The sequence below is a fragment of the Chrysochloris asiatica genome, unplaced genomic scaffold (genome assembly GCF_000296735.1).
Source record: "Chrysochloris asiatica unplaced genomic scaffold, ChrAsi1.0 scaffold00122, whole genome shotgun sequence".
Taxonomy (NCBI): domain Eukaryota; kingdom Metazoa; phylum Chordata; class Mammalia; order Afrosoricida; family Chrysochloridae; genus Chrysochloris; species Chrysochloris asiatica.
The window spans coordinates 8,528,978-8,540,791 of NW_006408640.1; the positions used below are offsets into that span (position 1 = coordinate 8,528,978).

Sequence of the window (11,814 nt, forward strand, 5' to 3'; positions counted from 1 at the left end):
CCATGTAAATTATCACATAATTCACAATAAAACATTTAAGAAAAAAAAAAAAAAGACCTTATTATTTTAATAACTAAGCAGGGTGAAAAAATTAGGTAGTCTACAGTCAAATGTCTTTGTTGCAAGAAGTTGTAACTTTAGACTATTACTAGGTTCATCACTTGGATTAGAGGGTTTGGAGAACAGATTGTTTGAAAGACATTTTTTGTAGTTTTTAGAGCCTTTCCTTTAACTTTCCTTTTTCACCAATAAAAATCTGTATTCAAATATTATCTTAAACACTGAGAAGATATAATAAAATTTATTTTAAAGAAAAAAAAAGTTTATGACGACTTTTTTGGGGGGGAGCAATTTTGATAGATTTCCTCAAAGGATACAGGACAATCATGGGGGCTTATTAGGAAGAAGTTTTAAGAAATTTCAAAACAGCTTTGGTAAGAAAAAGACCAGGAAAATTGCACCAAGGATTTTTTATTCCTCATCATGACAAAGCACTTGCTCATTCTTTGAGACAGCAAGGACTGTTCTACAAGAATTTCCTTGGAAAACCTCACTTCACCTACCCTACAGCCCTGATCTTGCTTCTTCAGAGTTTCCTTTGTTCCCCTAACTCAAAGAGCACTGAAAAGGAACACAATTTGTGTCCCATGAGAGTGCCTAATCTGCCATTTTGACATGGTATGCATCAAAGAATACAGAATTCTTCAGTAAAGGGCTAGAGAAATGGAAACACCACCTTCAAAAGCAGATAGACTGGCAGAGAGGATATGCTGAGAAACAACAGTTTAACATTTTTTGATGTATTTATATAATAATGGTTTCTACAGTTTTGTAGCAACACTTTTTAGTTATTTAAATGGGTTCTGTTCTGACAGCATCTATCACATTTCTTATTCGTGTTATTTGTATCTTCTCCTTTGTTAAATTTGTCAGAGGTTTGGCAACTTTCAAAACAGCCTGGTACACTGAAAGACATAGATCAGTGGAACAAAACTGAGATCCCAGAAGTAAACCCATCCATCTATGGACAGCTGATCTTTGATAAAGGATCAAAACTCATTAAATGAGGAAGAGATAGTGCTGGCAAACTAGATATTCATTTGGAGAAAAATGAAACAGAATTCATCTCTCATACCACATACAAAAATGAACTTAAGATAGATCGAAGACCTAAATGTTAAACCTAAAACTATACATATCATCAATGACAAAACAGAAACAAACTCAGGGCCCCTAAAACATGACATTATTCAACATTATTAAGAATACACAAACAACAGAAGACAAACTGGATGACTGGGACCTCTTAAAAATTAGACACTTATGTACATCAAAAGATTTCACCAAAAGAGTGAAACAAGAACTTACAAATTGAGAGAAAAAATAAAAATTGGCAATGACATAAAAGGCAAGAGACTAATCACTAAGGTTTATAGAAAACTCCAAAACCTCAACAAGAAAATGACAAATAATCCAACTTGAAATTGGGCAGAGGATATGAACAAACATTTCATCAAAGAAGACATTCAGATGGTCATTTGGCATTAAAACAGAACAAAATAATAATAATAAAAAAAATCTCACTGCCATCAAGTCAGATAGAATAAAGGTGCTCCGTAGGGTTTCTAAGATTGTGAATCTTTAGGAGAGCAGCCTTATCTTTCTCTTGAGGAGCAGCTGTAGGTGTGAATCACCAACCTGGGGTTAGTAACCCAAAGCTTACCTCATTCTATATTCCACTTTGGTGAGTAGTTACTGAGGTCTCAAAAAAGCTAGCAAGCGGCCATCTGTGGTACAACTATTGATCTCTCCAAACCAAAGTTAAGAAGCATGAACAAATCAAAGACACATGGAAAAAGGACTAATTAACCATGTGTTAGTTAATTAAAACCCCAGCTTCCAGGACCCTGAGAACTATGAATTAGATGGTTATGGGCAACCATTGTTGAATTGATTGATCTCAAAGGGCTCACAATTGGAGGTTCTGGATAAAGAGGGAAAATGTGGAACAAAACTCTAAATCACAAGAAAGACCAGGCTTAGTGGTCTGATAGAGGGTGGTGAAAACCCTGGGACTACAGCCCTTAGTACCCTTCAAGCCTGGAACTGTACTCACCCTTGTGGCTCAACTTTCAGCCAAATGATAGTCAGGCCTATACAGTGAACAATGACACCAGTGAGGAACATCTATTTAGAACAATCCATTTGAAATCAAAGGCAGCATTTACCCAGGTATAAAGCTTGGAATCCACGGCACTTAACAACAACAACAAAGCTTGGAAGGCAGGAGAGCATAGGAGAGGCGGATGAATGGAAATAAACAGTAAACACAGGGAAAAAATGGGAAGAACACTATAACATTCTGGAGATTATCATCAATGTCACAGACAAAATGTGGAGGAATTATTGAATGGAAAATCAATTTGCTCTGGAAAGTTTCACCCAAATCACAATTTAAAATTATATGTATATATACATTCGTTTGAACTGCAAGGTTGGTGGTTGAAGCTCATCAGAAACCCTATACAGGGTGCTCCTCAGAAACCCTATACAGGGTTGCTATGGGTTGGAACCGACTCAACGGCACTTAACAACAACAACATATATATATGAATGAGATGACATAAAAATTACAAAACACTAGAAAAAAATAAATAAAAAGAAACAGAAACTACATTGAAACACTCTTTGAAGAAAAATTATAGAATCTAGAGTCTCTAAAAGACACTATTAAGTACAAAGTGACATGAACTCATTATTGAGGGAAAAGACAATGAATAGAGATTGACTATAAGATGACCTAAGTGTCGGAACTAGGAGATAAACATTTTGAAGCAACAACTGTAACTATCATTATTTCTACTGCTTTTTAGTATCAAGTTTGTCACACAACTTAGGATCTGATACTAGTTTCCTTCCTTGTGGTTATAATGAGTTTATAGTTGTGATCAACATGCAGAAGGTGTAAACTGGCAGCTATCACCTGTTAAGCCTCACACTGTGCTTTATAGTTGTGCTGGACATCTTCAAATTAAGAGTTTTACCATTGAAGCTTGCAGTTTGGCTCTTAATCCTGTCTTGAAACCATTAACCTAGAGCTGAGCAGTGGTCGACCTATTTAGAAGAGACTGAGCACACTCTTTTAAGGTGCCATCGAGTCGGTTTCAACCTGCAGCAACCCTATGCACAACAGAGCGAAACCCCGCCTAGTCCTGCACCATCTTCACAATTGTCCTGGTAGAACCACTCAGTTCTTCCATGTATGTATGTGCTTAGGCTGTGACTTCTGACAAGCCCCCACAATCTAGCCCCACTCTGATTTTCTTAAAATTTTCTCTTGTTACACCATCCCCGATATATATCTACTATGTTCAAACCATACCAAAGTATTCACTGTCGAACACAGCATGCATTTTCCAGTTTCTTTATTTTTACCCCAATACTTCTTCGTGACATTATAATTTTCAGAAATATTACATGATATAATTTTCAAAGACAAACTAACTTCTGTGTGGCATTTATTTGGAGCTGCATCATAAGTCTGAGGACCTCAGAGTTAAAAAAGGGAGACAACTCATAGGTTAAGGCACTATGCACTATTCTAAGGAGCTCCAGTAGCGTAGTGGTTATGAGTCGGGCTGCCAACCTCAAGGTCAGCAGTTGGAAACTACCAGTGGTTCTGTGGGAGAAAGATGAGGCGTTCTGCTCCCGTAAGGATTGACAGCCTCAGAAATCCTGTGCTGGGTTACTATAAGTCAGAACCGACTCCACGGCACATAACAACAATAACCACATGCACTATTCTACATGACTTGTTTAATACTCATAAGAACCCTGACAAGTAATTATTTCTTATTATTTACAAGTGCAATAATTGAAACTCAGAAATGTTGACTGCAGGACTAATAAATGGTTGAGTAGGAAATCAAATCTCAAGTTCCTGGTCTTTCTGCAAACTCCCACTTCCTTTTAATGGCTAGAAAACCCTCTAAATCATAACGACCAATCTCATTCAATATATGCATATACGAAGAGGTGACTTTTTATCATCAAACGATACTTCAGCAGGCATTGCCAGGAAATAGCAAATCTATACCATTGTGAGCACATTTGATTATGCACCTCTAGTCTGCTCTGTCACTTTATTGACCTTAAATCTTGTGCTCATTCACACTTAACTTCTTCCACCTACTTTCCATCAGGGTGATGAAGGCGGGTATATACTCCACAGGGAAGAGAGAGGTGGGTAGTTCTCTGAAAAATGCTTTCAACATAACTGCAGCTTCTCTATGGCACATTTTGTCCCATTTAAATTTATCAGCATTAAACTTGGCATCCAGCTCTTCACGGTATTGCTGCAAATCAAAGAAAACAGTTAATATTCAATGAGTTTTTACCACCTGACACCTTTCCCCCTTTGAAAACTATCACAAATTTGTCAGACAACTTAGAATCTGACTCCTAGTGTCCGTCATCTTGGCATTAGAGATATTATAGTTCTGATCAATCATAAACTATTTAATAAATGACTGAATTCTTGACTCTAATTTGTTTCAACAATATTAAGACACATGAAACAATGATTTTGAAGTGAACTTTGAGAAAATTTTCTAAAACACTTTTAAAATGTTAATCTTGGAATAATTTGATAATTCTCACAAATGTAAAGGGCTCTTTACTCAGATCATAGTTTCCTTTCTTTGACTTTGGCGGGACACCATCTATTCTTACATGAAAAACACACCACTAGATTTGGATGAAGCCTTCATTTCCCTTTGCTCACGAGCTCTTTCATCTTCCTCCTTTTAAATTAGATCAAGAATGTATGTCTCTCAGCCAGTTCACAGGTAGGTTGAGAACTATCCCACCAGAGGAACTCTGACCTCACTACAACATGTAGACCAATGCTATCGTCCGAGAAATCACAGCAAAGTTTTATGCAGAGTATATACATGCATGTCTCCCAAATGTTTGTACACTTGCCCAAACCTTCCTCAAGTTCAAACATTGCCTAACTATTGGGGTGGGGGAAATCACTTAACCTGAAAGTTCTAGCTGGCTTACAAATTTTACATTATTAATTCATCTGAATACCAATGCCACATATTCTCCATATTTATTTTTCAAAGTCAAATTCATTTTCTACTCTTCCCCAATGGTTACCTTACACTATTGGGCAGTTATATTCAGCTCCTCCACTGACAAGAACTGCCCCCAAAAGGGTAATTAGAAAGATAACTTGGAGAGCACTCAATTTATCTAAGGCTTCTGCTTTACAATGGAGTGTCAAAAAGGTTGTGGAAAATTGAATGAAAAGATAATGGAATTTTTCCACAAACTTTTGAAGTTCCCTCATATTCTCAAGAGAAGCCTAAGTCTTCTAGGTCTGACCATGCACAACCAAGTTAATTTTCAGATCTGATCTTTTCTTACAAAGGTTCAGTTCATTACACAAATGTTCTCATGGTTCCTAGAGCTTGCTAAACAGAGGGTACTGGTAGGACAAGTCCCATGTGTAAGGGACACAGGTGATTCTGAGCATTCCTATCAGTTCCTACTGGTGACACACTAGTTAAGGTTTTCTTCTTGTCCTTGAGAAATTTTCAGTCTAACAAGAACAATACAATTGAACAATCCTTTACTGATCAGTTCACTTTATAAAGCACTTAAAGCATGCATAAATGCCCTCTGAAGTGAGAGACTTCACAGAACTGAAAGAACTCTGGGAAGAAAAGGTGCATGAAACATATTTTTTGCCTTTAGAAGTCCTGCAGACTAGTGAAAGGGGCCATTTCATTAGCTTAACAAGCCAGATGAGGTGATTCAATGCTATGTAAAAGCCTGGTGTGGCGCTGTGGGTTAATGCTCTAGACTGCAAGGTCAGCTGTGCAAACTCACCAGTCACTCCTTGGAAACCTTATAGAGGGTCACTATGAGTTGGAACCAACCGGCACTTACCAACAGTGACGTGTGTCCATGCCACTGATGCTGCTGTGTGCCACTGAATCAGTTTCAATTCATAGCCATCCAATAAAGGGTTTCCGAGGTAGTAAATTTTTATACAAGCAGGAAGCCTCATTTTTCTCCTCTGGAGTGACTTGGATTCCAACTGCTGACCTTGCGGTTAGCAGCCCAACACCTAACTCACTATAGAAGCAGAGTTCCTTCCATGGCGGAGGATAAACCAAATCCTGCTGAGACCAAGTCTTGTGGACTGATGAGGAGCCCACCAGGGAAAGAAGAAATAGAGGGTATTTGGGGCGAAAAAACTGCTCAAGCAGTGACACAAATTCAAGAAAACCCTGTGTGTCCAGGGACTCCAATTAGTTCAGTGTTGCTACAGTATCCTAGGCAAGGAGGACGAGACTAGGGAAGAATCTCATTTTGTAGGCACAGAGGTTGCATGAAACGTTTCTATGCAAGGGAATGACCAGGCTAGATTTAACTCTTCTGACAGCCACATGGAAGCAATGATTGGGAAAGTGTGACCCTCAGCATTGGCTGGGGAGCAGGCTATGGAAAGGACACAGTTATGGACAATGAAGAGCTACCGTGTATAAGCAGTTGCTGTATAGAAAAAGGAAGCGGTAATTAAGAAGTGCCTTGGAAGTAAAAGTCTCAAGAATTAGTGATTAAATTGAATATGAGACTCAAAGGGGTAAATAACGGTCTCACGTGATTCTAGATTTCTACCTGGGGTAGCGGGCAGATAGGGGTATTGTTAACTCAAGTAGGAAATTGCAGTGAGAGAAACAAACTTTTCTCTCCATTGCCATAAAGCAGAGGGGAACTGTTTTTCCAGTGGACAGGAAGCATGAGCAAGAGCAGATGAATTCAAATAATTTTCCACAGACCTCTGCCAAAGTAATCTATCTGAAACACTAATGAGACCATCCTTCAAACCTGCCAGTGGTTCCCTGCCATCTAAGAGGGCCAAGAGCAGGCTCTGCAGCCAGGCTCTTTGGGTTGCCAGCCTAGTTCCACAGCTGGCTACTCCTATGGCTTGTGCCTGAAATTTCTCAGCTGGATCACAGATACAGTAAAATTATCTCATGGAGATGAACCAGATGACCTAGAAAAGCTCATGGAACACTAAGCACTCAATAAATGCCAACTATTCACTACTCTCCTCCTCCTGGTTCTGTCTTAACTTTTGGTACTAATGCTGTATATATGGGTAGATATTTAGGTAATGATACCACTTCATCTTGTCTGGTTGGTCAGTGAAAAACAAATGGATAGAAAGACTGTTTTGTCTTTGTTTGGACCATAGCAGAGTTGACATTTCAGTGGTGGTTCTAAACATGAAACCATATAAACCAGGTGTTGAATTTACCTTGCCAAAGATAGGGAGAGTTTAGAGGTTAAAGAAACCCTGTGTTCTTTCCAGTGTTAATGAGAACAGTAGACAAGGACCAGAGCCATATACTTACACCTCCTCAAAGCAAAAATGTAGCCTGCTTCTGTTACTGAAGTACTATTATGAAAATGCAAATGACCAGTTTTCAGCTTCAAATATCAGTTCAGGAATGGAAACCAACAAAGCACATTTATAAGACATTTTTTTCCAGACTTAGAATCACTGAAACTATTTAAAGTATAAAGTTTTACATGCCAAATAGTCTACCTTCTATAAAATATTTTCCCTAGTGTCTTGTTTAAGTTTATGCCATTTTCTCTTTTAAAAAAGGAAAACAATTGGAAACAAGAAGGTATCAAATTGGTTCCAAATGCTGTGGTCTCAGTTGTGTGTGTTCTTCTTGTGACTTTCCTGCCATTCTGGGTCTGTCTGTAGAATACAAACCCAGATCTGATGGCTCCTAACTATACATTTCAGGAGCCACATGGTTAGTGCCATTTACTTCCCACAATTAGATTCTAATTATAATTTAAAAATTTTTAAAAACTATATTTCCCAAGTACATTACTAGAAAAAATAATTTATAAAAATAAATTACAAAAAAAAAAGTAGCATTAAGTTTGAACTAAGAAGAAAAATAAAGACCTATTTAATATATTAAGTTATAATAATTCCTTTCTAATTACAACATTTTCCTGTTCTGTTCACTATCCCAGAGTCTTTCACATTTGCTTTCCTGGAGCTCACACAATGGAAACATCTGGATTATATTTTCCTGACAAACAAGTGATGGAATAACTACATTGAAACTACATAACTGATTAGGTGAGGAAAGAGACCTCACCTAAATGTGGTTCAGTAATGCATACGTATATAAAAGCAGCATCTCACACTCTGAGAAACAGTTTTCAAAGATTAGCCTGTGAAAAATAACTTCTGTTATGATGTTAAAGTGTATGTACATGAAAATTATCAGGTAATGTTTTTCTATTATGATGTTAAAGTGTATGCACACAAAAATTATCAGGTAATGTTGTCTATTCTCTCCTTTAGAAAAAGAATTTTAAGTATCTATTATGCTTTATGGAGTCCTGATGTGGCAATATGGGTTAATGCGTTGGACTGCAAAGTCGGTTTGAACCACAAGGTCAGTGGTTCAAGCTCACCAACTGCCCTTGGAAACACTATAAAGGAACTGACTTGACGGCACACACCACCAACAACAAAAATTATGCTTTACACACACACACAGTCCAGTAAAAATATGTATAGGCACAGCTTCTTGATTATGTAAGGAGGTTTAGTGGGATGAAGTCTGATTCTGTTTAGGAAATTACTTTCCATAAAATCATTTTGTTTTCTGACACTATAGTCATAACCAAGGATTTTACCAAAACCAGTGAGGACGTTCTCTTCAGATTTAAGATACATTTGTTCAGAAGTATGTAAAAGAGTCATACCTATGAGAAACTGAGTCTAAAAGTAGATTTATTTTAGAAACGATAAACTTTAAGGAGCCTTTAGGAAGTTTTTTGTGCCAGCACTGAGTAACTTTCACTTTCAGGAAATCACAACTCCTCAGCATATGCCATTCCTACAGCCACTGGGAAAACTCGGAATCAAAGTCCCCACATCTCCCTTCACAAAGGAATTTGCCATTAAGCTGCAAAAAGTTGGCCATCCTAGCTGTGAAGTGCCTTCTACATCAGCACCTGCATTTGAGCTGGAGCCAGGCTCTCAGTGGGAAAGGCCAGCCAATGCCAACAGCAAGTGTTGTGCAGATGCCAAGCCTGGTCCTTTTGTCAGAGCAAGGCTCCTGGACGGGAACTGCCAGACTCACGACATGCTCTGAGGTGCTCCCTGCACAGTCCTGCCTCTTCCCCCTGTTAGCCTTATATGTGAACAACCAACCCTTTTCTATACCTAACTCCCTCTCAACATCTGCTTTTTTGAAGGACCCAATTGACATAGTCTATTTCATCTCAGTTTCCATTTAGAAAAGCATCTTGTCACATTTATATATAAAAACTCTGAGAATTCCGATACAAATAGAATGTCCCCAAACATGTACCAAAATAGATTAATGTACAAATGTTTTTCCGCCTCTACACAGTCCCTTTTAATAGTTCTAAACTCAACTGGGTTAATTTTTCCTTCACTCAGAGGTTTTCTCAGGGATTCATCATTTAAACATCTGAGGGTGGGGCTAAGATATGTGTTTTGTATGCCCGCCCACTGGTAGACTCACTGGGACATTTTGACAAAAATTGATGAGAAAAGCTTTTCTGTTCTAATAATTATTTCCACTGTTGCATTCTAGCGTTTACTATAATCTAAAGGAAGAAAAGCAAAGAAAAAGGAGTTGCCTTGTACAAGATATTTGATGTGTGGGAGCTACCTTAAATGAGAGTGGGTTTTAGAATTGCTGAGTAAGCATTCTAGCGGTATTACCATTGCTACAAATTCACAGAAAGACTTTCATTAAGAGTGAAAGGATGCTTCTAAGTCTAATAATGGAAAGCAGGCCTTATATAATTTTGGCTTAGGGAATTGCATGACCGAGAGGAAAATGGCAAACAAAAACAGTGAGGGGACATTTCAACTTTTTCAAAATTAAGAACAAATAGTAATTGTTGGTGGTGAATTGATATGTTGTTATGTTTTTGTTGTTGTGTTACTGTTCTTTAATTTAATTTAAAAGGATATACAACTCAGGATCATAGAAAAACATTTAATCATAGTGTATTGAAAAATATTAAGTAGCATCAAGAGACAGTCTCAAATAAACAACAACAACTGACTAGATCCCTGATGTTTGTATGGATTGTGTTAAATTAGCCTTCAACTCTAGGAAGAGAGAAAATGCTCAGTACCTTGACTTTGGCAGTACATCCTGAAAGTCGAAAAATTCCTTCAGATTCCAGTCCCGATTCCTCAACTCTCTCAAAAAACTAGAAAGCAATGGCAGATATACAAATACATAAATGCATATATACATACATATGTACTTCCATCTAAACACAACTGATAAAATTGCCAAGCAGGCACCTGGTACTTTAATGCATTTTTAAGTATTTATGACCTATGTTAAGTGCTGTTGAGTCAGTTCCAACCCACAGCGACCCTGAACAGGGTTTCCAAGGCTGTAAATCTTTACGGGAGCAGAAAGCTTCATCTTTCCCCCCGCGGAGCAGCTAGTAGTTTTGAACGTAACCACTACGCTACCAGAGCTCCTTTCAGAAACCTTATACAGAATCCCTATAAGTTGGAACTGACTCAATGACACTTTAACCACAACCAGTTCAATATCTGATTATGATGATTATAATGACTGAAGAAAAAAAAGATTATAGATTGATTAACATTAGTTGTACCACCTTAAGAAACTACAGGAATTCTAAGCTGACCAAGGAGTAAGAAATTGTAGAGACCACTGTCTCTCATGAGGTCTCATGATTGTGGTGTTAGTTTAAATAAATAAATAAATATATAAATGTTAACATTTATTGTGCACTTATTATGTGTCATACATTTCTCAGTACTTTTCAGATATTCTCTCATTTAATCCTCATTTTAATTCTATGAGGATGTTGTTATTAGGCGATGTTGAGTCTGTTCCAACTCATAGCCACCCTATGCACAACAGAATGAAACAGAATCCAGTCCTGCACCATTCCCACAATTATTGTTACATTTGAACCCACTGCTACTGCCACTGTGTCAATCTATCTCCTTGGCAGTATTCCTCTTTTCCACTGACCCTTCATTTTACCAAGCATGATGTATTTTCCAGAGGCTGGTACCTCCTGATAACATGTCTGAAGTATGAGACACAAAGTCCTACCATCCTGGCTTTTAAGGAGCATTCTGATTGCACTTCCTCCAACACAGACCTGTTTGTTTTTCTGGCAGTTCAAAGTACTTTCAATATTTTTTTCCAAATTCATATGCATTGGTTCTTCTATGCTCTTCCTTATTCAATGTTCAATTTTCACGTGCATATGAGGCAACTCTTTTGAGTTCATGGCTGTGTGATACAGTCGCCCTCACTACCCAGCTGCCTAGACTGGAGTCCTTCTCCCTGTGGTGGGCTTGGACCTGGGAATGCACTGAGACACAGTTCAGAAGTATTCCCGGGAAGATGAAGAGGCCGGTCCTGGGCAGAAGAGCCAGAGTAGCCAGCTTCGCTCCCGGTAGGGACCTACTGTGCTCCAGGCACCGACGGAGGGAAACAGGCAGCACTCTCAGGAAAGCCACCAAGTTGAAAAGATCAGCTCGAGAAGATAAAACTAAATACTATAATAAAATATGCAATGATTTAGAGTTGGATAACCAAAAGGGAGGAACACGGTCAGCATTTCTCAAGCTGGGGAACTAAAGGAAAAAATCAAGCCTCGACTTTCGTTATTGAAAGATTCTCTGGGCAAATTATTGAATGATGCAGAGGGCATCAA

General features: G+C 38.1%; 1 protein-coding gene across 1 annotated transcript in view; it reads right to left on the bottom strand.

The window, feature by feature from the left end:
- ARHGAP28 (Rho GTPase activating protein 28) overlaps nt 1-11,814 on the bottom strand; it is a 124,638-nt gene that overhangs the window by 37,264 nt on the left and 75,560 nt on the right. Inside the window, exons 11-12 of the mRNA XM_006868715.1 lie at nt 10,234-10,311; nt 4,193-4,355 (exon numbers count right to left, since the gene is read on the bottom strand). Of these exons, the coding sequence (XP_006868777.1) occupies nt 4,193-4,355; nt 10,234-10,311 (241 nt within the window). The remainder of the gene's footprint in view (nt 1-4,192; nt 4,356-10,233; nt 10,312-11,814) is intronic.